A 27,067-nucleotide genomic window follows, 5' to 3' on the forward strand; every position below is an offset into this window, starting at 1 on the left:
ACTTTTAAAAACTTCCCAGATTGACTCAACTACAGATTGGGGTACAGGAACTTGGTTGTTGAAAGATCCCAGGAGGCCACCAACTTTTAGACGGCATTACCATCATGGGTAAACAGTCTCAACTACACATTGTACCAGTGTTAAGTTCTGGCCTCGCAAGCCAAGGCCTGCACTTCAGCCTTGACTTTGTTATTGCTGCCTGACCTGAAGTGACTGTCAACGACCATTTCTTCGTCTGTTATGTGGGGGCAGGAAAAGGACCAGCGGGTCTTTAAAAAACTAAGCCAGGCTACCCCTTTAATCCTAGCACTCGGGAGCCAGAGGCACTCAGATCTCTTGTGAGTTGGATGCCGGTCAAAGCTACATAGTGAGACCCTGTCTCAAACAACACCAGAAAACTTGTATGTTTATTCAGTGCATGTGTGGGAAGTCAGACACACTTGCAAGTGTTGGTTCTTCTTGAACTAAGTGTGTCCTAGGGATTAAACTCCTGTCATTGTGCTTGGTGACAAGTACCTTTGCCCCCTGAGCATTCTCTCTAGTCTACGACTAGCATTTAAAAAATTTTTTTGGCCGGGCGGTGGTGGCGCACGCCTTCAGTCCCAGCACTTGGGAGGTAGAGGCAGGCGGATCTCTGAGAGGTGGAGGTCAGCCTGGTCTACAGAGTGAGTTCCAGGACAGGCTCCAAAGCTATACAGAGAAACCCTGTCTCGAAAACAAACAAACAAACAAACAAATTGAGGTAGACTTGGTATGTAACCTAAGACAGCTTTGAACTCACGAGTCAGCTCGGTTATTAGAGGCTAGAACATTTAGGATGGAGTTTCAGAGAGACAGGAGGTTGAGCCCCAGGATGAAGCAGTGCCAAGTACAAGGGAGAGGCAAAACCAGCCACAGGCTAAGCTGGAGACGCGGAGATTCAGGGAACTAAGACGGGGGTGGGGGTTAGTTCTTTGACTTGAGAGGTTTGAGGCTAGCTTGGGTAACAGAGCAGACTCCATCTATTAAAAAAAAAGAAGGCAGTGGTTGGGAAAGGGACAAGAGCAAAGGAAAGCCAAGGAAATGGTAGCTGGACGCATCCATAACCCAGCAAAGCAGAGGCAAGGATTCTCACCAAAGGCAAAGCCAGACAGAACAGGAGTGTGAGCGCTCACACTCACTGATTTCCTCTCCCCTCACCCCCAGACAGGGGTTCTTCGTGCAGCCTTCGCAGTCCTGGAACTTGACCTGGAATTCAGAGATCTCCCTGCCTCTGCCGTCCGCACCCACCACCCGGTGCTGGGACTGAAGGTGTGTGCCACCACCCCCTGGCACATTTACTTTATTTGAGATACATTCACTTTCATGTATGTGTACACGTATGGGTGTGTATGTGGGACTCAGAGGACAACCTTTCATGTGGGTTCTGGAGGGTGAACCCAGGTTGACAGGCTTGGCAGCAAGCACTCATCCCCCCACTGAGTGAACTAGCTGGCCCTTAATGGCAGATCTGTTACCCCTGGGGCTTGTCTAAGAAGAGAGATGAGAAGCAATTGAAACCTTCACGAGAATACATTCATTCAGTGCTTTCTCTATACTCCTCAAGCTGAGAGGTGGGAAGGTAGTCATGAAATGCCCAGACGCCAGTGATTAAGTCTTTGGAAAGGGTCTCGCATCAGTAAAGAAAGAACTGAAGAATCACAGCTCTTCCTGGGCCACCAGGGCCACCAGCGCTGCCTGCACCTCCTCTGCCTGAGTTTGGGGCAGCAGACAGTCCTGAATGAGGGCCACCGCAGCTGCCTCTGTCAAGCTGCCGAAGTCCTGGGATGTTTTAACCGGTAGGTGGCCAGCCAGCTCACAGAGTGCAACGTTGAAAGCCCCGCTTTCCTTAATTCCGAAGCTGGACTTCCGGGCCCACAGAATGACTCGGATCCCAGTCAGGCCTGAGGAAGAGGATGCCTGCCCAGGCGGAGCTCCCCGGGTCACAAATAAGTTATGTGCAATCTCGTGGTCACTCAGATAGTCAGTGGCCCGGCATACCCTGCTAATCAAGGCTTCCAAGTCAGGCCCTGGCCCACTGGCGTAGAAGAGGAAGCCAGGAGCGGGGAGCGACTGCAGCAGATGTATACAGCCCTTTGGATCCAGAGGTGTGCTTGGGGCGCCCTCCACAGGCAGTGGGTGGGCCAGGTAGTAGCCATGCAGGTGCAGGTGGTTCACAGAGGCCAAAGCCCCCAGGCTGTTGAAGCCTACTCGGAAGCCCGGGTGAAAGCTCAGGAGCACAGCTTCAAGGCCCGCCCGCAGCACCCCGGGCAGCAGGCGCTGGGGGAGCCCACGAGCGGGCTCAGGCACCAGCAGCACATGGCCCCACTCCAGGGGGCTGACGTTGATCACCACGAGGATGTCCTCTTGCTTTGGGGCAGCGGGACCGTTACGCTCCCGTTGCAAACGGAAAAGGACTTCTCCAGGTCGGATTTTATTGAAGTTAAACTGTTCAGGGTCAAACTCCTGCCTTACACTTCTGATATTCTGAGGGCGCCTCCTCTGTACTCCTCGCTCTATATTCAGCTGAGCTACAAACCCCACGGAACCAGGGAGGATTTGGGTCTGCAGATCTTCTAGGCGGTATCGAAACAGGCCCAGTTCTACTCGCTGTATCCACGCAGAGCAGAGGGCAGAGTCGAAGCGGGACCGTGGCAGTTCATCCAGGGTGCTGGGTGCATTCCTTGGCCACTGAATTCCCTTCCCTACGAGGTCCTTCTGTCCATAAACAAAGTCTGGGATGTCTCGTCCCTCCCAGTCCTCAGGGTTTGGAGGGAGCAGATAGGAAGTTTCCTGTGAATCATGTGGAACAGCCATGAAGGCCACCTGAAACAATCAGAGATGAAGAGTACATAAGTACAGAGAGCAGCCCAGAGATGATGATGATGATGATGATGATGATGATGATGATGATGATTTATTGGGTTTTTGAGACAGGGTTTCTCTGTGTAACCCTGGCTGTCCTGGAACTCTCTCTGTAACCTAGGCTGGCCTGGAACTTGCAGATCCATCTGACTCTGCCTCCCGAGTGTTGGGATCAAAGGCGCACCACCATAGCCCAGCCAGAGATTATTTTTGAACCATCTTTTTCTTCTAGTTATAAAACTGATAGGAATCTGTTGACTGATAGGAATGCCTCAGAAAATTGAAGAAGTCAAGGATTTGCTGCTCACAGGCAAAAGGATGCCAGGTCAGTCAGCTCAGGAACGGGAAAGGTGCAGTTCAAGGTTTGATGCCGCAGGATTACAGCCTGGTCACCACAGACAAGGAGAAGGCAGAGGAGCTGAAGCTGCCCCTTCCCCCTGGTTTGGAAGCAAAGGAGCTAAAATGAACTGGACCCCTCATTTGGATTGCATTAAAAATCCTGAAAAACCAAAGAAAATAAAAAATAAAAGTAAGAGATAATATGTGCCCTTGATAAAATATTTAGAAAACATAGACATTGTTCATAATTCCATCATCTGCAAATGAGGGTGTTTTTACTGAATTAAAAACATAGCCAGGCATAGTGGTGCATGCCTTCAATCCCAGCCCTTGGGAGGCAGAGGCGGATCTCTGTGAACAGCCCCCCCCCCCCCACCCCCCCCCCCCCCCCGGGCTTAGCTGGTAAAGCACCTGCCTTGCAAATGTGAAGAACTGAGTTTGAATCCCCAGAAGCCAAGTATAGTTGAGCGTGCTACATGGCTGTAATTCCAGTGTTCCTGCCCTGAGACAGAAGGTGGAGACCAACACCCAAAGGTGTCCTATGATCTCTACATGTGTGGCAGGTGCACGCGCACACACACACACACCGTACACAAACACCAAATAAACTCAACACTCAGTATGTGTGTATGTGTATATATGTATACACACACATAATTTAATTTTTTGAGGGCTAGGGGTGTAGCCCTGTAGTTGCATTTTTCTTTGGGCTACCAGCTCACAAATAATGACATGGAGACATAATTATGAAAGCTTGGCCTTAGCTTAGGCTTGTCCCCCTAGCTCTTTTTTTTTTTTTTTTTTTTAAGATTTATTTATTATATATACAGTGTTCTGTTTGCATGTATCCCTGCAGGCCAGAAGAGGGAGCCAGATCTCATTACAGATGGTTGTGAGCCACCATATGGGTGCTGGGAATTGAACTCAGGACCTCTGGAAGAACAGCCGGTGCTCTTAACCTCTGAGCCATCTCTCCAGCGCCCCCCCCCCCCCAGCTCTTATAACATAAATTAACCCATTTATTTTAATCTATGTTCTGTCGGGTGGCTTGTTACCTCATCTCTCCATACTGCTCTTGTTGCTTCTTCCAAGTCTGGCTGGTGATTCCACCTCTTCTCAGAGTTCTCTCTTTGCCTTGAAGGCAAATACCTATCCCTCTTGCCTAGCTATTGGTCATCAGCTTTTATGACACCAATCACAGCAATTTATTTTTACACAGTGTACAAATATCCCACAACATAGCTCACTCAGGTGGTAGACTATCTGCCTATCCTTGGGTTTGATCCCTGGGACTGAATAATCTGGGTGTGATAGCTCATGCCTGTGATGGGAGGTGAAGACAGGCAGATCAGAAGTTCAGCATTGACTACACAGTAAATCTGAGGCCAGCCTGAGTTACATTTGTGGTGATGCACACCTGTGACCCCAGCATTTGTGAGGCTGTCAGGACCAACTCTATGTCCAAAAAAGCCTACACAGTGAGAATCTGCATGCTAATCCCAATGGCAAGAATAAAACCACTACCATAATTTGAGCCAAATTTGAAGCAAGCTTGATTTTTATTGGGGTGCACCCGAGAGCTGACCAGTGACTGCTTCCCAAGTTGGTTTAAATAGAGCAGCCCCAAATCCACCTCATGGGCCCCTTTTAAGGAGTAAAATCACTAGTAGTAGTTTTACAGAAAGGAGACAATGGGGCAATAAGGAAATTAAAAAAAAAAGAAAGAAAAGAAAACTTTAAAAAACCATCATGCCGGGTGGTAGTGGCTCACGCCTTTAATCCCAGCACTCAGGAGGCAGAGGCAGGCAGATCTCTGTGAGTTCGAGGCCAGCCTGGTCTACAAAGCGAGTTCCAGGAAAGGCGCAAAGCTACACAGAGAAACCCTGTCTTGAAAAACCAAAAACAAAAAAACCAAACCAAACCAAAACAAACAAAAAAAAAAACATCAGATGATCACTTACCATGTGATTAGGAGGGGTCAGAGAGAGCTAGGGAGGGTCAGGGTCAGGGTCTAATGAATCAAGGTCATGGGTTGGGGAAGGTCAGGTTCCAGGAAACGAGCTACTCAACTCACACAGTAAATAGAAACTTATTTTTGAAAATACAGCATAGGGCTGGAGAAGTGGCTCAGCAGTTAAGAGCACTGGCTGTTCTTCCAGAGGTCCTGAGTTCAATTCCCAGCAACCACATGGTGGCTCACAACCTTTCCTAATGAGATCTGGTGCCCTCTTCTGGCCTGCAAGCATGCATGTAGGCAGAACACTGTATACATAATAAATAAATGAATCTTAAAAAAAAGAAAATACAGCATAATGGCTCCTGCTTTCAAAACGGAGTCAGGCAGGTTCCTCTTGCAGAAGAGAAAGAAAGAGCGGAAGATAAGGAGGGAGGGAGGGAGGGAGGGAGGGAGGGAGGGAGACAGAGAGAGACTGCTTCAGTCTAAGTCTGTTCTCCCTCATCTTTGCTGGTCCACACATTCACACTGGCAAACCAGAAGAAAATACACAAGCAAAATGATACATAGAAGTCAACCTAAGGTGGTGTAGAACATTATTTTGTGTGTTACTTTTGTTTATGTTACATTTGTTTAACTCTGTGAAGCTGTGTTACTGTGCCTGTGTAAAACACCTGACTGTCTAATAAAGAACAGAACCACCAATAAGAAAGAGAAATAGGTGGGGCTGGCAGGCAAAGAGGATAAATGAAAAAAGAAGTAGCCAAAGAAGGAGGAGGACTTCAGGAGCCAGCCATCCAGCCAGACATGGAGTAAGAAGGACAGAAAAGGTATACAGAAATAGAGAAAGGTAAAAGCCCCAAGGCAAAAGATAAATGGGGATAATTTAAAGTTAAGGAAAGCTGGTTAGAAACCAGCCAAGCTAAGGTCAAGCATTTATAATAAAGAATAAGCCTCCGTGTGTAATTTATTTGGGAGCTGGGTGGCTGGTCCCCAGCACCATCACCGCCTTGCTTGAAGTCTTTAAAGAGAGAAATAAAGTAATATAAAAAAGAATAAACCATGTAGAAACAGGAAATACATAGGAAGTCTGGATCCTGTATGTTATTGTGTTGATTTTGAATTTTTTGATTGTTGAGAAGCAAAAGACAGTTGCTAGGAGACAATGGAATTGTGAACTGGACTGCTAAATTGAACAAATCTAGATACTTTAGGAATGCCTTCACTTTAAAAAAGTGAAAAAATATATTTGTCAAATGGAAGTAAAAAATGCTTTGGAGTTTTGTTCCCACAGGAGATGAGAGGTTGTAGATTCCTTCAGGGTTAATAGGGATCAGGTTTGATCAGGTGAGACCTCCTGAATCTTGACAGGTTGAAACACGAATCCTAATTGGTCTTAATCAAAACCTGGAGCTAGATGTTGGGGTAAATGCTGAAAGATCAGAGACAAAGGAACAGGCCACAGCCATCTCTCACCTCACCAGCTTCTCAGTCACAAAGGACTGACTCCTGTCTCCTCCCGCCTTACAGTCCTTTTTCAACCCAGCCATATCACTTCTTATTTCAGCCTCCCTAGTGCTGGGATTAAAGACATGTGTGCCTCCCAAGTACTGGGAACAAAGGCATGAGATTCCAAGTGCTGGGATTAAAGGTGTGTGCCACCACTGCTTGGCCTCTATGGCTAACTACTGGTTTAGCTCTGCATTCTGATCTCCAGGCAAGCTTTATTTGTTAAAGCACAAACAAAATATCACCACAACAGGTGATATCTATCAGCAAAGGTTACTGCTGGTCTTCCCAGGACTTGGCCATTATCTTAAATTTTCTCAGAGACCCCTAAAAAAGATACCTTTACCCACAGACAGCAGAAAGCAGTTTGGAGAACATGACGTCCACGTTTCCAAGAGGGGTGTGGGGGGCTTTTGGTTATTTGGTAGGTTATGGATGTTTGTTATCATTTAGGAGAATATAGTATATTGATACAAATTTAAAGTTATTTTTGTTATACTGTATATATGTTTCTACTTTTGTTTAAAGGACTTTTGTATATTGATACAAATTTAAGGTCATTTTTATTACAACATATTGTATATATGTTTTTGCTCTTGTTTAAGGTATTGTATCTATACAGTTCATTTGGAAATGTAGGGTGAAGTTCTAGTTTTTGAAAGCTATTATTATAAACCTACATAGGACAATCAAGAAACATAGGTCAGTAGTCATTTACAACAATCAAATTTGTAGATACGTTAGGTATGTTTTTTAGGTTAAATAGATATATTTTAGATAGATGGTCTTCAAATACTTCAAAGACCTATAGAATATGGCATTTAAAATGTTTTGTTAAAGTTTTTTATGACAAAGAGACACATCTGCTCCTGGCAGCACCAGAGAAAAAGATGGGCATTGAAGAAACTCCTTATGGAGTTTACTTTCATTATGGCAAGATTAGCCACTGGGTAAAGAAACCGCACTTGCCTTTGACTGCTGACAATGTGCTGTGCAGACTGGACATGCAAGACATACAGGAAAAAGACTGATGAACTTTGCCAAAACAAGGCAGGTCAGTCCTTCAAGTTTCCTGCTTCATTGAGAAGTTTGCCTGATACTCTAGGCCTATGGGCTGAAGATGGATGCCTCAATGTTGCAGAGGAACTTTGGGTGACTGTCCAGGCAGAAAAATGTCTCTGTTGTTAGGTAATATTACATCCTTCTGGGTCTTTGATGGAGATGAAGACTAGATAGTTACAGTTGCAGTTTTTCCTTAATTATGATAGAAAGTAAGTTAGGTATAAAAAACTTTGGATTCACGAGCTGTGGAGAGATGGCTCAGGAGTTAAGAGCACTGGGTGCTCCTCCAGTGGACCCCCGATTTAATTCCCAGCACCCACATAGCAGCTCAAACTGTCTGTAACTCCAGTTCCAGGGGATCTGACACCTTCACACCAATGCACATAAAGTAAATTTGAATAAATTATTAAAAAAAACCAAAAAACTTTGGATTCACTAAGATAGAGTAGATAGATAATGCATTATTTTCTCTGACTATGCTAACTATAAATGGACAGACTATTGTAAATAACTGTTTTTGTTGTGTATAGTTTTACTACCTTAAAGTTAAAACCTTTCTTATTTAGACAAAAAGGAAATGTAGAACATTATGTTAAGGTGTGTTACTTTGTTTATGTTGCATTTGTTTAACTCTGTGAAGCTGTGTTACTGTGCCTGTCTAAACAACTAGTGATCTAATAAAAAGCTGAATGGCCAATAGCAAGGCAGGAGAAAGGATAGGTGGGGCTGGCAGGCAGAGAGAATAGATAGAAGGAGAAATCTAGGAGGAAAGAGGAAGGAGCAAGAGAAGGAAGAGGACGCAAGGGGCCAGCCACCCAGGTGCACAACCAGCAATGGAGTCAGAAAGAAAGATACATAGAAATAGAGAAACGTAAAAGCCCAGAGGCAAAAGACAGACAGGTTAATTTAAGAAAAGATGGCAAGAAACAAGGCAAGCTAAAGTCAGGCATTCATAATTAAGAATAAGCCTCTGTGTGTGATTTATTTGGGAGCTGGGTGGCAGGCACCCCAAAAGAGTAAAAGAAAATCCAACAACACTACAGTTTAATAAGTATACAGTTCAGTTTTTCTAAATTAAAATACAAATGGCCAATATTTTAAAGTGTTCATTGTCTTTAGCCATCATGGAAACACAAATTAAAATACTCAGGGGGCTGAAGAGATGGTTCAATGGCTAAGAGCCCTTGCTGCTTTTCCAGAGGCTCAATTCCGAGCACCTACATGGGGATTTGGCACACTCTTCTGGCCTTTGAGGGCACCGAGCACAAAGGTGATGCACAGACATACACGCAGGTGAAACACCCGTTCACATAAAATTGAAATTTAAAAAGAGTTCACCAGAAGCTGAGTACAGTGGTGCACATTCGCAAGCCCAGGACGTGAGAGGTAAAAGTAGGAGAATGAACGATTCAAGGCTAAGGGCTGGAGAGAAAGCTCTATAATTAAGAATGTTTGTTGCTGGGGCTGGAGAGATGGTTCAGTGGTTAAGAGCACTGGCTGCTCTTCTAGGGGACCTTCTGGGTTTGATTCCCAGCAACCACATGGCTGCTCACACGGCCTGTAACTCCAGTTCCAGGGGACCTGGCACCCTCAAAGACATGCAAGCAAAACACCAATGCATGTAAAAATGAATAAATCTTTTAAAAAGGAAAAAAAAAAAAAGAGTGCTTGTTCCTTAATTGTGAGAATTGGAGTTCCAATCCTGGATCAAATGGCTCACAACTGCCTGTAACTCAAGCTCCAAGAGATCCAACATCCTCTGGCTTCCATGGCACCTGCAGGCACATGTATGCAGACACATGTGCATACTCTCACAGACACACATAGAATAAAACTATAAATTAAAAAAAAAATTAAAAATAGCTATAGCTACAATGGCCAGTTCCAGGCCAGCATGAATTACAGGAACCTATCTTAACAACAAGCCAAAACAAATGGCCTGTCCTTGTACAAAAATGATTGCTTTTGGCATTCCCATAGCATGGTCTGCCCTTTGTGAAGTATTTGTACACAGTGGAAATCACACATGGAAGTAGGGATAACAGTCATATGCAGATGAACACCTTACTATGCAGCACAGGGAAAACTGGTCACTCGGTAGACATTTACCGAGCAAGCGCTATCGCTCAGGTACAGGAGATCATGGGTCTCAGAGCTCCTTACGAGGTCTGCAGAGTGGAGGAGAAAGACATTAACCCAACCCTAACTAGAGTTAACGTAAACTGCGAACAGGAGACAATGTGTGGGAGAATACGAGACACTGTGTGTGCAGATCCTAGGAGGCTTGTGCACACTGGCTGAAACATGGAGAGCCAAGAGAAGGAAGTCTGGTTAGAGAGGGCCAGGACAGGGGCTTCAAACTGTTAGCCACGTCCGTTTTGTAATCCATCCCCATTTGGGCTGTGCAGTGACACATTCCAAAACGAAAGTAATTTGGTTTCCAGAACTAAAGTAACTTGTTTTTCTAGATTCTTACCTTCTCTGCCCTATGGTCCCCCAGTAATGGCTGCCATGAGAAATACTGATTGATCGCCTGACACCTGATTCATCTGTTCCTCCGGGCAATGGCCAACTGCAGGCCAAAAGAGGAAGCCTTCCAACCAGCCCCCATCCCAACTCTTTCTGCCCCATGACCACCCCCAGACAATGGGCTGGATTCTTAGACTAGAGACTCCATCTCTTGCAGGTTTATGTCATGAATAAAAGACTATTACTGCTGTTTTTTATTCCTGAGTCTGTTTCCCTTCTCTCCTCTTACCAAAAAGTAATGCTTCCTTCCTTCCTTCCTATTTATTTATTTTTGTGGTACTGGGGGATCGAAGCTAGGGCCTTAAACATGTTAGACTGAGTTACAGCCTGTTCTGGTTACTTATTCATTTATTCATTCATTCATTCATTCATTCATTGTCAACGACACAGACCTAGGCATATCTGGGAAAAGGAAATCTCAGCTGAGGAATTGCCTTTATCAGACTGGCCTGGAGGAAAGTCTGTGCAGCATTTTCTTGACTGATGATGGATGTGGGAGGGCCAGCCCATTGTGGGTGATACTACTCCTGGGCAAGTGGTCCTGGGTTGAATAATAAAGCAGTTGGAGGAAGCCAGTAAGCAGTGTTTCTTCATGGCTTCCACTTAAGTTCCTGATTCCAGGGTGATTCCTGGACTATACTCAGTGATGAAGTTAACCTGAGAGTTGTAAGATGAAACAGACCCTTCCCTGCCCAAGTTGCTGTGGTCATGGTGTCTTATCACAGCAAAAGAAACCCTAAGGCACATCACTATCCCCTTTTTCATTATTAGTGGTTTTTGTTTTGTTTTGTTTTTTTAAATCTTGAGCTAGGGTTTCACTAGGTTGCCCAGGCTAGCCTTGAACTTGTGATTCTTCTGCTTCAAGCCTCCTAAGTAGCTGAGCTTATAGATCTGTGCAACCCAGTCCAACTTATTTAGTAACTTTAAACTAAGACATATATACTCAGGTTTAATAAAGCTCAGAAATTAGAATGAGTGAGTGCAATCAAGAAAGAATTTGGGGAATGGAAAGATGGCTCAGCGGTTGAGAGCAGTGACTGCTCTTCCAGAGGACCCAGGTTCAAATCCCAGTGCCCACATGGCAGCTCACAACTGTCTGTAACTCCAAGATCTGACACCCTCACATAGACATTCATGCAGGCAAAACACCAATGCACATAAAATAAAAATAAATCATTAAAAAGAATGAATTTATACACTGGAGTCTCACTGGGGATACAAACCATACTCAAAGGCAGGCCCCATGCCTAGCAGTAGATGGCCAACTCAAAACAAACTCAATAGTATTTTGGGAGAATTCCTTTTGTCTCATAATGCTTTGTTTGGGCTTTTTTTTTTTTTAACTTTATTGGTCTTTTTCTTATATACCATAGGTTTTTTTTTTTTTTTTTTGTGTGTGTGTGTGTGTGTGTGTGTGTGTGTGAATCTGTATTAGGTTACTCTAGAGTAGTGATTCTCAACCTGTGGGTCTCGACCCCTTTTGCAGGGGTCCCTTAAGACCATCGGAAAACACAAATATTTTCATTACAATTCATAACAGTAGCAAAATTACAGTTAGGAAGTAGCAAAAATAATTTTATAGTTGAGGGTTACAACATGAGGACTTGTATTAAAGAATCAAAGCATTAGGAAGACTGAGAACCACTGCACTAGAGGAACAGAACTGATGACTATATACTAAACGGGGATTTATTAGTTTGGTTTACTCGATATGGTCTGGATAGACAGACAATGCTAGTTGCTCAGTCCACAAGGATGGGTGTCCTAGCAATCCCAATCTGGACGGTTCCTGGAGAGCTGCTGGTTTTTATTTAGTCTGAGTGGGAAGCTGACAAGGCTGATTCTAACGTCAGCAAATGAATTCCACAGTGGCAATAACAGGAGGGACGAACTTATCAGCAAGCGAAGGCAAACAGGCCCAAAGCAGTTTCCTTCTTCCACTTCCTTTTGTATGGGCTACCACCCGAAGGCACTGTGCACATGCCCACTTCAAAGAATCTGACCGAAAATCCCTCACAGGAGTGCCCAGTCGTGTTGCCTTCTACTTGACTCCAGACCCAATCAAGCTGACCACTGGCATTAATTCCTCCTCCCAGCAGCTTAGAATCCTCACTTTTTCACGCAGTGTAAATTTGTTCATTCGTACATGCATCTGATAATTATTTGAATGTCCCAGAGGTTAAGAGGAGAAAAGAGCAAATAGGTAGACCAACCTTGGGCTCTACAGCTGGAAGCTTGCACTTTGGGTCAAAGGAGGCATGTCGGCTGTGACGATAAAACAGCAGTGGGGATGGGTGGACAGGACCGACCTCTAAACGCCCGAGTCCGGAAACATCACTGAAACTGGATCTATGTTTGTAAAATGGAAGCCCACCTTGTCAACTGTTCCACGAATGGGGAATAACCGCACAACCAGTGAGTCCGAGTAAGCAGCTTCAAGAGGTAAAACCCAAGGCACATAAAGGCTAAGCTACTTCTAGAAGAGTCGGCAAGGTGGCGGGGGCTGCAGCTCGTGTTCAGGAAGAGTCTGGGATTGTCCCTCTCGGCAGAGGAGCACCGGATCTCCTCCAGCCCCGGAGCAAATCTGGAGGTTACTCACCTCCTCCCAGGACTGAGGTGTCCAACACCTGCTTTAGACGAGGCGGATGCATCTCAAGGCTCTGCGCGCAGACGCATCTCGAAACACAGCGAGGGGCGTGGTATTCCGGACGCAGGCGCAGTCTGCACCACGTGCGCGCGGCGCGCCCCGCCCCGCCCACCAGGAGGCGGGGCCATGAGGCCTGGGCCCCGCCCCGGCGCGTCCGGCTCCTCCCCGGGCCCTGCCTCCAGCCCTCCTGGGCCCGCGGGGAGCCGGGAGCTGGCCCGCTGAGCCGTGCCAAGGGTGCCAGGGCACTGTACGCAGGGGCGGGCCCGGGGGCGGAGTCCGGGCAGCGGTTGCTGTGGGGACGGGGCGGGGACGCGGCCCCGAGGACGGAAGTGAGAAAGTTGCCGGAGTCCCGGGGAGAGTTGGCGGAGCTGTGCGCGCACCGCGGCGATGGGAGGCTCGGGCAGTCGCCTGTCCAAGGAGCTGCTGGCCGAGTACCAGGTGCGCGGGGCGCCAGTTCTCGCGGAGCTCGCGTGCGGGCCCGCGCCGGGGAGTAGGGTTCGGGAGCCGGCGGCGGGGCGGCGGGGACTTGCCGGCAGCTTGCCCACCCTTGTCTGGATTTGCCTTTCAGGACCTGACGTTCCTGACCAAGCAGGAGATCCTCCTGTGAGTGCTGTCCCGACCCCCGCCCTCCACCGCGGGATTGCCAAGGGGGGGGTTTGGGGGTGCTGTCCTGGTGGGGAACGGACTGGACACCTCTCTTCCGAGGGTGGGGCCGAGTTTCACGGAAATCAAGATCAGCGGGATCTGGAACCGGAGGCTCGAAGCGCAGGTCTCGCCCGCGCGCGGGCCTTAGCTTTGCACCACGCATACCTCTGTGTATCCAGGAAAAGTTGGGCTGTTTGAGCCCTGCTAGCCTCCTCTTTGCCGAGCTTCCTGCTGTCTTCTGGAACAGCTGTGGCTCTATGCGGACTTTGCCCTCTGGTGAAAACAAGAAGCCTTGAGGAGCCTAGCTCGCTCTTCTCCCAACTTTACTTGTTTAATACAGTAACCGTTAACGTTTACTGAGCCCTTACTCTGCCCAGGAGCTACTGAGTGATTCCCACATTACTTAAATCTTCAGGAGGAGGTTACAGAACAGGAAAACAGGTTCAGAGGGTTCTGGTAACTTGCGTATATAAAGCACACTGTAAGTGATTTGATGGCCAGGACGCTTGACCTAGGGAGGTTCCTGGTCTCTTCAATGAGATTCCACTGGGAAAGAGGTGGTAGGTGAGAGAAGGGGGTCCCTGGACTGAAAGTGACATCGTAGTTTTGCTCTTTTCTCCCCATTGTTTAGGGTCACTTATAGCTCCTTCCCTAACCTCTCCGTTCTTCAGGAATCTTTGAAATTGTTAGGGTCCAGGAACTTGGGCCACAGGTAGACCTAACCAGCTAGGCTGGGCTACCTGCCCTCAGTAGGCCAATTAAAGGGACAATATTGAAAAGCAGAGAAATTAAATGTATCCAATGTGGCCACACTGGGAAAAAGAACAAAGAAGTCCAGTGACAAGCCCCTCCCTCCAAGTCAGTCTTCCTGTCGAGCTGAGGTGAGGTTTATATTTAAATATAGGGCAGGAGGTATGTGTAACTAAACAGTCTGGTCAAGATGTGGTCTCTCCATCATTGTCTCAGCTCCATTGTCTTAGGAAAGATGATCTGACAAGGTGCTGGAACTGTGTGAAATCTCTTCCTGGTAGACATTTCCTCCTTGGCTGATACCAGGCTTCATCCTTCTCACAATGTGAGATTACTGAGGAATTCTAATATCTTGAGGACCACTGATTCTATAGTCTGACAGCCCAAGGGAGAGGCACAGATATCTGTAGAATATCTTTTTCCTGCCAGAACGGTTTCAGAGAGTGTCTGACACATACATTCCATGCATTCCCCCCTCCATAAATACCCACCTTAAGATGGGAGTCCAAGCTTCTGCTACGCTGTGACTTCCTTCTCTTTGACTGAAGGTTGCCCAGTGACTGAAGTCCTGGTTATGTGACTTAGTCATGCACCCAGTTTACATGGCGTTCAAAATGCAGAATGGGAATGCAGGGAACACAGGGAGACTGAGTGCTCCAAGGCACCAGTAAGTTCCCCTCTCTCTGCCAGAGCCCACAGGCGGTTTTGTGAGTTGCTTCCCCCGGAGCATCGGAGCGTGGAGGAGTCACTGCACACCCGAGTGTCATCTGAGCAGATTCTCAGCCTTCCAGAGCTCAAGGTTCAGTCCTCCGTCCCCTCCATCCTCTACCCCCTCTATCTACCCTGTCTCTGCTACAGTCCCTAACTCTGCCTGCCATTCTGATTGGTTGGAAGCACATGCCACCACACCCTGGGTTTGTTTTGATGATGATATGTAATTGTTTGTGTGTGGGTCTGTACACATGTACCAGTGCGTGTGGAGTACAGAAGGCGTTGGATCCACTAGTGCTGGAGTTACAGGCAGTTGTGAGCTGCCTGCCTGTCACGGGTGCTAGGAACAGAACTAGAGTCCTCTGCAAGAACAGAGCAGGAACTTAATCACCGAGTCATCTTTTGCTTTTTGAGATTTATGTATTTATTTTATGTATATGAGTGTTCTATCTGCATGTACACCTTTATACCAGAAGAAGGCAACAGATCCACTAGAGATGTTGTGAGCCACCATGTGGGTGCTGGGAACTGAACCCAGGACCTGTGGAAGAGCAGCCAGTGCTCTTAACCTCTAAACCATCTCTCCAGCCCTCTCCTCTTTTTAAAAACAGCAGCTCTGGGGATTAAATGCAAGTCTTTATGTTGACATGGCAAGCACCCCACCACTTCTTTTTTCTGATCCGGGTTTTACTACACAACCTTGACTGGCATTGAACTTGTTTCAACCCCCTCCTTTCCCTGCCTTCGGAGCACTGGGATTATAGGCATGCATCCCCATGTCCAGCTTACTGTGAATAAGAATAATAGCTATTATTATTATTATTATTATTATTATTATTATTATTATTATTATTTTGAGACAGAATCTTACTGTGGAGTCCCAGTTAGCCTGGCTGGAATTCTCTATGTAAACCAGGCTATCCTCGAACTTCGTAGACTTTGCCTCCTTGGTGCTGGAATTAAAAGACCATAATGCCTGTCTGTTATGAAATTCCTGTTCAGAGAGCCTGTCTCTGTAACAAAGTAATTGTTCGATTAAATATATTTAAAAATGACCAGCTTGGTCCAGCCAAGTAGCTTAGAGGATAAAAACACTTGCCTGGTAAGCCTGAGGACCTAAGTTTGACCTCTGGAACCTATGGTAGAGGAGAGTTGACTATGGAAAGTTATCCTTGGACTTCCGTGTGTGGTGGCATGTGCTCACGTGTGCACACACACACTTACAATAATCATCGGCTCATCTTGTTGCTTTGCTTAGGATACCTTCCTTTTCCTGCTGTGACTCCAGCTGTGATGAGCCTGAGTTAGACTCCCAGGGAGCATCTCTGCCCCTTCCCTGGCTGGCTTAGTGGTCCCTCCTGAGCCCTCCATGTCCTGGCCTCAGTTTCTCCCCTTGGAGCCTGAATTCCGTTTAGTGCACTACTGTAATCAGCTGCCTCAAGAAGGGAATCAGTTATGGCAGCACATGCCTGTAATCCATCAGTTGGGAGGTAGAGACAGGAGAAGCAAGAGACTGAGGCCAGCCTCAGTTTATGAGACCCTCCCTCAAGTTTCCGATTGAGTTGGCTGAGGATGTAACCCAGACAGTACCCTGTGACATTCACAGAAGGCTTTCTTACCTAGGCCAACCCCTTCAAGGAGCGAATCTGCATGGTGTTCTCCACGTCCCCTACCAGAGACAGCCTAAGCTTCGAGGACTTCCTGGACCTCCTGAGTGTCTTCAGTGACACAGCAACCCCAGACATCAAGTCACACTATGCCTTCCGCATCTTTGGTAAGCACCCAAAGAACTGCTGGAGCCCGCTCCTTCCTACCCAGGAAATGGGGGTGAGGGTGTGCTTGTGGAACACCTCTTGCGCATGTCTGTATTGCTCCCTGTGTCTGCTGCCTAGACTTTGATGATGATGGAACCCTGGACAGAGAAGACCTGAGTCGGCTTGTGAACTGCCTCACAGGAGAGGGCGAGGACACACGGCTCAGTGCTTCTGAGATGAAGCAGCTTATCGACAATGTGAGCTGACTCTCCTGGCTGGGCCCGAGGGTGCTGCGGGGGAGGGTTGGGGCTGAAGCCTAACGCCCGCCCCCTCCAGATCCTGGAAGAGTCGGACATTGACAGGGATGGAACCATCAATCTCTCCGAGTTCCAGCACGTCATTTCTCGTTCACCAGACTTTGCCAGGTGTGACCGGAGCGCCCCTGCATTCTGAGTACCCATCTACTCTGGGTTATTATTACAGGGGTGTTTTAGGATGTTCTTCCAGAGGGGACACACTAGGGACCGAGCCCACTCTGTTTTTGTTGTTTTGAGCTACAGGGTCTGGTGTAGCTGAGACTGACCTTAAACTCCAGCTGCCGCTGCCTCCCTAGTGCTAGTGTTGAAGTTGCACCCCACCACGCCTAGCCTAAATGTTGTTGAGCTTGTGGTCTCCCTTCCTCTGCCTCCTGAGTGCTGGAATGCCTCATTCATGTGGTGCCAAGGATTGAACCCAGAGTTTCAAACATGTTAGGCAAGCAGTCTACTGCGCTACATCTCCAGCCCCTCATACGAGAACCTTAAAACTGTGGTGGTGCGGGTCTGTGACCCCAGCACACAGAAGACAGAACGGCTGTAATCCAAGGCCCACTTGGTCTGCACAAGGTCAGCTAGAACTTGGTTCAGGAGGACCAAAAGGGGAAAAGTCACAGGAGAGAAGTGGGTGTGATTGGTAAGGTCTGCACCACCTTCTCTCAGAAAACCCACTGTGAGCTAGAGTGTAGCTCAGTGGCAGAGTATACATACATGTTTAACCCTGTGTCAGGCCCTGGGTTTGATCCCCAGCACTAAAGCCAACTCACTCCTTCCCCATGCAGCTCCTTTAAGATTGTCCTGTGATGGCTTCTGAGCACCAACATCCTGTCCAAGACCTTTCCACTGCTGAGATGTGGCCAAGGGTAGGCCTGTGGTGTCAGGCCCGGTGGCGGCCCAGCCTGGAGAGGGCACTGCAGAGTCTGGCCCACCGGCAGGGGAGGGCCCTCCCCCTCCCTCCCCCTCCCTCCCCCTCCTCACTGCTGTTCTCATCACGGTTTTTACTAATCAGTAATAAAGGTTTAGAAATGTTGGACTTCCCTGTGAGACACTAGCAGACTTGTACGAGCCGCTGATCACCACCACTTTGGAGACACTCAAGTACATTTCCACACGTGTGAGAACTTACAGAATGGCATGCCAAAGAAAAGTCAATTTTACCACATCATCGTCTGAAAGCTTTAAACACTGAAGAGTAAAAAAAAGTCCTTCCTGTGCCCTGAACTGGGTGCGGAGGACAGGGATTCACCCTGCTAAGAACCACACTCCACCAGGTGACATCAGTCAGCCTGTAGAAAAAGGCTTGGCAGCCCCGAAAAGATAAAACTTAAAAGCAGAGCCAGGCTGGGGAGATAGCTCACTTGTTCAAGTGTCTGCCTCAGAGCATGAGGACCTCAGTCCTTAAGCCTCAGCCCTGGGGAGGCAGAGACAGGAGGATCCCTGGGGTTCACTGGCCAGCGGCCTAGCCTAACGGTGAACTCCAAGCTAATGAGACCCCATCTAAAGAGGGGTGTGCAGTTCCTAAGGATGACACTTAAGGCTAGCCTCTGGTCGCCACATGTACACACACAGGCATTCACATCACACATACACACAAAGCAAAGTCCTTCAAGAATTGGGGCCACAATTAACTATCATTTGTCCGATTTTATTTAAAAAAGAAAGTAAAGTGCATCTTATTAAAAAAAATATAAAACCCATGTAAATTCAGGGTCCTTGTGATGGGCAGTGTCAGTATCCCTTAGAGTGTAGGGCAAGGGCGGGGTGAACAAGGAGCTGGAGAAGGTAGGGTTCAGAAGTCCCCGTGTCAGAACTGGAAGATAGGGCTGGGGAGGTGGGGGGGGGGGGGGTTCTCTGACTGGGAAAGGGGCAGCAGGCAACAGTCTTGTCCCTTGCTCTCTCGAGGCCACAGCCTGATACAGGCCTGGTAAGTCCAGGACCTGGCACTGGGCCCAGGTCTGGTGAGGAAGGCTGCAGAGCCAGCCTAGCCCTCTGGTCCCTGAGGTGGTGGGGTGTCAGCGGCCACAGATATGTCCTCAGTTGGCTGGAGCTGGAGCAGGGCCCCTGCTCTGCATTGAGAAAGGGTAGCTCAAGGCAGCAGAGTAAGGCGGAAGGTAGACTAGACCAGTGGGGGAGGGATTTCCAACTCTGTCTCACAAAGCCACTCTGGATAAGTCCCCAGGAGCCCAGGCTGAACTGGAGTGGCGTGTCGTATCCTTGTCTCTCGTCTCTCCCCTCTCGCTCTGGCTTCACATTTTTTAAACAAAGGGCTCAGTTTAAGTAGCAGAATTTTGCCACCCGACAAGGGCCCTCTGGCCCCTGGAGGCAGAGCCGTCTTCGGCCAGGCACTGGAACCAGCTGGCTGGCTGTCAGGGATGTGACACCAGCTGCCTCCCCGGCAGGCTATCGTGGTTGGGTTGTGAGAAGCACAGGTCTAGCTGACCTCCGCTGAACAGTCACAGCCTGAGGCCTGGTGGCCACATCTCAAGTCAGCTCTCATACCACAGAGTCTCGGATCTCAGAGCCCAGTCGAACCCGGGGCCGGGGACACACGGGAGACACCTCCACAAAGCTGTCCTGGATACTCAGTGGCCTCTTCTCTGACTCAGTAAAGACTCGGGGCCCTGGGGAGCTATCCGACAGGGCCTGGTAGCCTCGGTGGTCAAGTGGGGTGCTAGGAGGGCCGACACCATTGAGTGGTCGGGTCTCAGGTGGGAGCACCACAGGACGAGTCTTGGGGTGCACGGTGGCACATTCGCCCTGCTTTAGGAAAAGTTTCATGCCATCCCGATGTCGGTAGAGAAAGAACAAAACCAGAAGCACCACGGCAAGGCCGAACAGAGTACACATCACCAGGAATTCGTTCCAGTAGGACTTGTCTGCACCCCAGCTGGCCCTGCCGCCAGCGGGTGCACTCACTCGGGATGTGTTGATGATGACTGGAATACCATCATGCTGGTCCTTTTGGCCCATCACCCCATCCTCCATCACCTCTGGGCAGTAGCTGGCCACCAGCTGCCGGAATCCTTCTTCTATTGACCAACACTGGAAGATCCCGAACCCCTGCTGGCTGCCCACCAACAGCAGGTCACCGGTGGGCAACACACGGCAAGAGGCAGAGGCATTGACAGGGGCCCCATTGTACAACCAGAGCCGAGTGGCCAGGTTCGAGAGGAGTGGGCAGGCCAGGGTGTTCACCGTGTTCGGTTGGATCTGGACTTGTTTACATGGCTTGCCTGTGGGCAGAATATGCAGGGGTAGAAGGAGCCAATGGCTAGAGTAGCCCCAGGCTTAGTCCCACCCTCCTGGCTATGCTCTGGTGCTATGATGGTGTGGTGGTTGGAATGAAAACGGCCCCCATAGGCTCACAGGCAATGGCACTATTGGGACATGGGGCCTTGTTGGAGGAAGTCTGTCATTGGGGGTGGGCTTTGAGGTTTCAGAAGCCCAAGCCAGGCCCACTGATCCAGATGTAGAACTCTCAGCTACCTCTCCAGCACCATGTCTGCCTGTGTGCCATGACAAGAATGGACTACATCTCTGAGCCAGCCCAATTAAATGTTTTCCTTTTTAAGAGTTGCCGGGATCACAGTGTCTCATCACAGCAATAAAACCCTAACTAAGACAGATGTTAACTTGGGCGATTCTTGGGACTGAGTGAGACTCACTCTCTGGACCCCTTTTTATAAGACTAGAAGAAAAATCTATACCTATAAATACCTGGACTCCTTTTCCAAGCAAATACGGCCCACCTTTTCTAAGGCATCTTACCTGCTGGCACTAAAGTCCGGGGCCTGGCCGAGGAAGTGTTGCAGAGATCTTTCGCATTGGCTCCCTCAATGTCCTGGATCCATGGCCTGGGTACAAGAAAATCTTGGGTAGAACCCCATAGGCCAGTGTTCCCTCCCCCATCTTGGACCTGGGCAGGGGACCTGGTGTGAAAGGACCGTCAGGTCCAAAGCAGCAGTTAACACTTTCCTGAGCAGAGTCTCCACCACCACAGGGCTTGAGTGGGCATCTCCAGTTACAGTTATATGTGTGCACATTGTGTGGAGGTTTGAGGACAACCTTGGTATCGTCCTTAGGAACACTGTCCACCTCCTTTAAGGCAGAGTGTCTCATTGGCCTGGAGTTTACCAACTAGGATGGACTGGGTGCCCAGTGAGCCCCAGGGATCTGTCTGTCTATCTCGTGCCACCGCTATGCCTGGCATTTTTATGTGTGCTCTGGAAATCAAACTCAGATTCTCACACATTTGAGGCAAGTACTTTATTGACTGGGCTATCTTCTCAGCCCCGTCGACACATTATTACAAATAAAAGTCACAATCTCCTTTCACCATAAAAGCATAATGTGCCTGGCACATGGGAGGTAGACAGAAATCCAAGGTCATCTTTGACTACAGAGTGAACTGGAAGCCACTCTAGGCTACATGAGACCCTGTATCAAATACACCCCCCCCCATTAAAAACCCAAGAGGCTGAGGCGGGAGGATTGTCATGAGTTACAGACCAGCCCCAGCCACAGAGCAAGACCTTGTCTAAAAAAAAAAAAAAAAAAAAAAAAAAAAAAAAAAAAAAACCGAAACCTTTTTTTCATTCTTTTTTTTTTAAACTATTGTAATATTTTATATTGCTAGGATATTCAATGTAGCCCAGGCTAGCCTCCAACTCCCAAGCTTCTACTTTAGCTTCTATAGTGTTGAGATTATAGGTTGTACACCTGAAAAAAAAAAAGATGACTTTCCATGCACTAAAAAATTAGAGGGGGCTGGAGAGATGACTCAGTGGTTAACAGCACTGGCTTTCTTCCAGAAGACCCTGGTTCAATTCCCAGCACCCACATGGCAGTTCACAACTGTCTGTAACTCCAGTTCCAGGGATTCTGACACCTTCATACCAATGTATATAAAGTTAAAATACAGAGAAAAAAAAAAAGCCAGTAAAGGCACTTGAAAAAATTAGAAAACTCAGCCAGGCAGTGTGGTACACTGCCTCTGCCTCCTGGGTCCTGGGATTAAAGGCGTGAGCCATAGCACCTGGCCAAAACAGGGTCTTATGTAGCCTAGGCTAGCCTCAAACTTGTTATGCAGCCAAGGATAGCTATGAACTGCAGATTTTCCTGCCTCTACCTGCCTAGTAATGGGACAGTTGCAGACCATGCACCACCATCCCCAAATACCGAAGTTCCTGAAACACCTTACAGACACCAAGTGTACGGCCTTGTGTGAAACAGGGACACAACTTACAGGAAGGTAACATGTCCATGCTCTAGGCATGTGTTCATTTATGTCCCTTCTCCTGTAAACAGAGGAACGCTACAAATGAGGCAGTCGTGTCTAAAACAATTAGACTGTTTGCTTTACACATCTGTAGAAAAATACAAGGGCGGCATGTTAAAATGCAAGCCAGTGGTGGCACTGTGGTGCTTTACTTTCTGTACATCCCTATTCTCTTCTTAAAAAAAGAAAAAAAGATTGAATTATTACTTTTATGTATGTGTATCTATCTGTGCCTAAGTGAGTTTATATGTACAGGTGTGTGCAGGAGGTCAGAGGGTTGGATCCCCTGGAACTGAAGTTACAGGCAGTTGGTTGTGAACTGCCTGATAGGGGTGCTGGGGATGGACCCTGGGTCCTCTACAAGAGGAGTAAGTGCTCTTAACCTCTGAGCCATCTCTCCAGCACCACCCTTTTTTGTGAGCCCAGGTCTCACATGACCCAGGCTAGCCTTGGAAACTCACTATGTTGCAGAGAATGCCCTTGAATTTCTGAACCTCCTGCCTCTGCCTTCTGAGTGCTAGGACTACAGACAAGCGCCACCATGTTCTGGCCACCCTGTTTTCTTTAGAGCCTCCACAACCATATACTGAGTTCCATCCAGGCCAGCCTAGGCTACATGAGACCCTGTCTCACTAAAACAAAAAACAAACAATAATAGCAACAGCAAAACCAGGTACTGGGATTACAGCCATGCCCCTACCACAACTGACTCATCCCTATTTTTTTTTTTTTTTTTAATTGAGACAGGACCTCATTATGTAGCCCTGGCTGGCCTGCATCTATATAGACCAAGATGGCCTTGAACTCACAGAGATCTTTCTGCCTCTGCCTCCTGGATGCTGGGATTAAAGGCCTACTGTGCCACTATGCCAAATCTCTATTTTCTAAATAGACGCCTCTAATCCACATGTTACTCTGACTACTTTTTAATGGTTTAGTAAACTGCTATAGTCTTCACTAAGATATGTTCACATGGCAATCCACTTTCTCCTGGAAGGCTTTCACTAGATGTTTCATCTTCTACCAAATCCTGTTGCCCTTTCCAGCAAACACTCACTATCCAGCCTATACTGGTTTTGAGGGAAGTAGGGAACGGAGAACCACGTGGAGATGAGGGTAGACAGGAGTGCTCAGAGGTGGCAGGCATTCAGGGACTTCGGGAGTTCTCACCTGGAGGCCAGATCAGGCTGGTGGAGGCTGACAAGCCTGCAGCTAGAGCCACTCCAGGCACAGTAGGGGTCTCGAGCGAGGAGGCAGTCTCCACAGGTTGGGTACAGGCTGCAGTTGGCTACCGGCACTTGTACTACGCCAGAATGGGAGGAGGCATACAACAGTCCCTACACAGCCAAACACGGTGAGTGAGAGGGAGGCACGGGCACCCCATCACTCAGCCCCACTAGCCTCATATGCTCACCACAGCCATCCCAGGGAGCCTCTGACAAGTTCTGCCCCACATCCTTTTGATAGCCATTAGTCAGGGCTCCTTAAACTTCCCATCTTGCTTGGGCAGGGAAGGAAGAGCTGGCTTGTTGCCAAGCTCATTCTACGGCCCACTCACCCCACGGCGGTCCAAGAGCAGGTTCTGCACAGGCTGTCCTTGAGGGAAGATCTGCAGCTCCTCAATGATGTGCACTCTGGAGCCCAGGGTCACTGCCTTGTGCAGGCGGCCATCACCTGGGAACACAGACACCACTCAGGCCCTGGTGGGGCCTATTACCCAGGATCCACTAACCATGCATGAATTCCCCTCCTTAACTCAATCCTGCTGGGCTGCAAGCACTCACCAGTGCCCAGAAAGAGGACATCGTAAGTGCTGTGCAAGCCAGGCACTCGGTGCACAGCCACACGCTGGTAGCGGGCTTGTGGCTGCAGCAGCAGCAGGCGGCTGCGGACCTGCCCATCCATCAGGAAGTGGTCCTTGAGGAAGTTTAGCACTCGGTCTGGAAGCTGTAGGGATGAGTTGATCTTCCGTTCCCGGGCACTGTTGGTGATGCACTGCAGAAAACAGAAGCATGGGCAACAGGAATCAGAGAGGAGGTATGCCTCCACCAGGGACAGCAGAGGCCTGTTCTACCCGCCGAGCTCCGGAAACCACGGCACATCTGCCTTTCTGCACAGTGCTGGTCCAAACGCAAACCTGGCATGTGAGGAAACCAAGGGCTTGGTGGCCTGCTGGCCCCTTGCCCACTGCTCCTTACCCAATTTGTACATAGGCCTCCTCTTGCCTCTATCCTCTTACCCTGGGGTCCTCAAGAAGCTGGGGCTGATCAATATCTCAGTACAGCCAGCCACGGGGGATTCCCACACCCACCCGGGTCCTGTTTCTCCCGGCCCAAGTTTCTCTGCCCGTGAGATAACACGCCCAGTGACCCGCGACTAATGTAGTGCATACACTACAACAGCTTCAGCCCGGTCAGTGAGAGGGTCCGAGACGGGCTCCACACCTTCGCGTGGTATCCGGGAAGGTCCAGACTCGGCAGCCCGGAGTCAAAGCTAAGTGACACACACAGCCTTCCGCCTGCCCCTGTCCATTCCGTCACCCTGCTTCTCAGCATCACCTCCCAACCAAACTGCGGGCACTCAGCCTGGTGTCAAGTTTCCCTTGTGGCCCGCTACGTGACAAGCAATTAAGAAAGGACCATTGCCTAGGATCCGGTCATCCAGTCATGTGGTGACTAAATAAGGAGTCTGGGGTGGACAGAGCAAAGGGACAGTAACAGTACTGCGGAGTACAGTGCAAAGCTGGGGATGGTGGCATCCCCCTGTGATCCTAGTACTTGGGAGGTGGAGGCCGAGATCAGGAGTTCACGGTCAAACACTGATACCCACCGCTCCAGGCCGGGGTGCGGGCACCGGGTGCGTCTCAGTGTACCACTGCTGTGTCTCTCTGTTCACTTTCTTGTACAGGCCATCAAAGGCCCTCTGCACATCATTCATGGTGAAGACACAGATGGCGGAGCCCTCTGTGGTCCCTCTGTGCCTGCCAAAGGAACAGCCAAGTCCATTCTGAGTTGGGAGGAGTCAGGGCTGAAGACTGGGTCAGCGGGGCCTAGCCATACCCTCCTGTCCCCAGCTAAATCCTAGCACTTCACTCACCACTGGGAGGTGAAGACCCCATAGAACAGGGTCTTGCGCCAATCCTGGGGGTTGGGGCTCAGGGTGAAGACATCTTGTAGCACGTTAAAGGGAAAGCCATCATCGGGCCGGGAGCACAGGAGCTGAGCCTTGAGGAAGGAGGTCCAGCGCTGCTGTAACACCCGCTCTCCACCCTCATCGCCCTGGAGGAGAAGAGACGCTGCCTGAGTCACAAGCCAAGGCCCACACACAGGTGGAAGCACCGTGTGGCCAGCCCTCCTCAGCAGCAGCTGAGACACACACAGGGATGAAGGAAGCAGGAGAAAAAAGCCAGGACAGACATGCAACTAACACTGAGAAAATTTACGGAGTGTGTTTCCCATCATGAAAGCGCATTCCCTACTGTGGAGGACGAGCAAACAAGGACCAAGGGGAAATGGTCTACACAGGGAAGGCTCAGGAGAGAGTTCAGGGGCACAAGGCCACCCAGCATGCCAGCATCATTGGCCATGCCAGTAACCTGAAGCTTCAGGTCACTCAGGAGGATTACTCGAGTCTTGGAGTTCATAGCCGGCCAGGGAGTGCAGTAGGACTTCAACTCAATAAACACATAAATGTATAAATAAACAATACGGAAAGGGGTCCGGGACTGATTCCTGAGCAAACAAGGAGCCCAAAGCACCTTGAACTAGCACAACTCAAGTTTGTAACTAAGTTACTACACAGCTCGGTAAAGAAGACTTTAATGTTGACAGTGGTCCTTCTTGTGGGGTGGTAGGTTATCACATTTAGGGACCCTGAGGGCTTTACATGGCAGAATTCAACCCATGCGACAGCTCTGGCGGCAGCGGCGGTGGTGTTACTACTGCCATTCCACAGATGAGGAGTGGGGTTTGAACCAGGAACCTGGATTTTCAGTTTTCAAGAGAAAGCCAGACTTCCTTTCCAAAGGGATGTAGCACAGTTGGTAGAGTGTCTGCCTAGTATTTATAACCCTGAGCTCATGCCCCAGCACCATGGAAACCAGGTGGGCTAACACAAGTATCCTGAGTTACACAGTAAGTTTGAGACCAGCCTGGGATACATGAGACCCTATCTAAGAGAGGAGCTATTACTATTAAAGTTTTTAAAGCAGGGCAGTGGTGGCGCACGCCTTTAGTCCCAGCACTTGGTCAGAGGCAAGTGGATCTCTGAGTTCAAGGCCAGCCTGGTCTACATTGTGAGTTCCAGGATAGTCAGAACTATATAGTGAGCCCTCGCCTCAAAAAAACAAAAAGAGGAGGAGGAAGAAGAAGAGAGACAGGTAGCTGGTTGAGCTGTTGCTCCCCAGAGGATGATTCTGGAAGGTCACAGATGTGGATTGCCCTTTGGGTGGATGACTCTCCCCTCCTCACTCCTCCCACTGACCTTGCAGACTCGGGCAACTCGGGACACAATGGTGTTCTCAAAGAACTCAAACTCCTGGCCCGTCTCACTGAAGAAGAAGTAGATCTTATCGTCATCACCTTCTGGGCTGCCCAGACTTTCAGGAATGTAGGCTGAGGCCACAAAGGCAGGATCTGCAGAGGCCAGTGGAGGGTACACAGTCAGTCCAGGAACCTCTGGGACACTGTCCCC

The 27,067-nt window shown here is 48.8% G+C and overlaps 3 protein-coding genes and 1 pseudogene across 5 annotated transcripts in view; 2 read left to right on the top strand and 2 right to left on the bottom strand.

Annotated features, from left to right (window-relative positions):
- Positions 1-1,536: 1,536 nt before the first annotated feature.
- On the bottom strand, positions 1,537-13,261 carry Gdpgp1 (GDP-D-glucose phosphorylase 1). Of its 3 annotated transcripts, XM_059272520.1 has the most exons (3): positions 12,876-13,261; positions 12,490-12,625; positions 1,537-2,844 (listed from the first exon to the last, which is right to left on the bottom strand). In XM_059272520.1, exon 3 carries the CDS (start codon positions 2,833-2,835, stop codon positions 1,678-1,680), a length of 1,158 nt encoding a protein of 385 aa, XP_059128503.1. In that variant the 5' UTR covers positions 2,836-2,844; positions 12,490-12,625; positions 12,876-13,261; the 3' UTR covers positions 1,537-1,677. The 3 variants fall into 3 exon arrangements, with proteins under 3 accessions (XP_059128503.1, XP_059128494.1, XP_059128486.1); XM_059272511.1 differs by lacking the exon at positions 12,490-12,625; XM_059272503.1 differs by lacking the exon at positions 12,876-13,261 and having other exon boundaries at positions 12,490-12,865.
- On the top strand, positions 3,151-3,349 carry LOC131918443 (large ribosomal subunit protein eL38-like; annotated as a pseudogene).
- Positions 13,034-18,130, top strand: Cib1 (calcium and integrin binding 1). The gene is made up of 7 exons (XM_059272540.1): positions 13,034-13,361; positions 13,492-13,526; positions 15,009-15,117; positions 16,653-16,803; positions 16,922-17,040; positions 17,120-17,208; positions 17,880-18,130. Exons 1-7 carry the CDS (start codon positions 13,311-13,313, stop codon positions 17,899-17,901), a joined length of 576 nt encoding a protein of 191 aa, XP_059128523.1. The 5' UTR covers positions 13,034-13,310; the 3' UTR covers positions 17,902-18,130.
- Positions 18,131-18,928: 798 nt separating this feature from the next.
- The window catches only part of Sema4b (semaphorin 4B), a 41,513-nt gene continuing 33,374 nt past the window's right edge, over positions 18,929-27,067 (bottom strand). Inside the window, exons 9-16 of the mRNA XM_059272568.1 lie at positions 26,858-27,009; positions 25,472-25,653; positions 25,205-25,355; positions 24,160-24,370; positions 23,934-24,049; positions 23,546-23,712; positions 20,866-20,951; positions 18,929-20,330 (exon numbers count right to left, since the gene is read on the bottom strand). Coding sequence (XP_059128551.1) covers positions 19,591-20,330; positions 20,866-20,951; positions 23,546-23,712; positions 23,934-24,049; positions 24,160-24,370; positions 25,205-25,355; positions 25,472-25,653; positions 26,858-27,009 — 1,805 coding nt within the window. The 3' untranslated portion in view covers positions 18,929-19,590. The remainder of the gene's footprint in view (positions 20,331-20,865; positions 20,952-23,545; positions 23,713-23,933; positions 24,050-24,159; positions 24,371-25,204; positions 25,356-25,471; positions 25,654-26,857; positions 27,010-27,067) is intronic.

This window comes from Peromyscus eremicus, chromosome 1, assembly GCF_949786415.1.
Source record: "Peromyscus eremicus chromosome 1, PerEre_H2_v1, whole genome shotgun sequence".
NCBI lineage: Eukaryota > Metazoa > Chordata > Mammalia > Rodentia > Cricetidae > Peromyscus > Peromyscus eremicus.

Bases quoted from the DNA above. Each gene is read 5' to 3' on its own strand.
- Gdpgp1 (XM_059272511.1), bottom strand. From the start codon at position 2,835: ATGGCTGTTCCACATGATTCACAGGAAACTTCCTATCTGCTCCCTCCA.
- Cib1 (XM_059272540.1), top strand. From the start codon at position 13,311: ATGGGAGGCTCGGGCAGTCGCCTGTCCAAGGAGCTGCTGGCCGAGTAC. The intron at 15,118-16,652 runs GTTCAGTCCTCC...TTTCTTACCTAG, and splicing joins TCAGCCTTCCAGAGCTCAAG to GCCAACCCCTTCAAGGAGCG. The intron at 16,804-16,921 runs GTAAGCACCCAA...TCTGCTGCCTAG, and splicing joins CTATGCCTTCCGCATCTTTG to ACTTTGATGATGATGGAACC.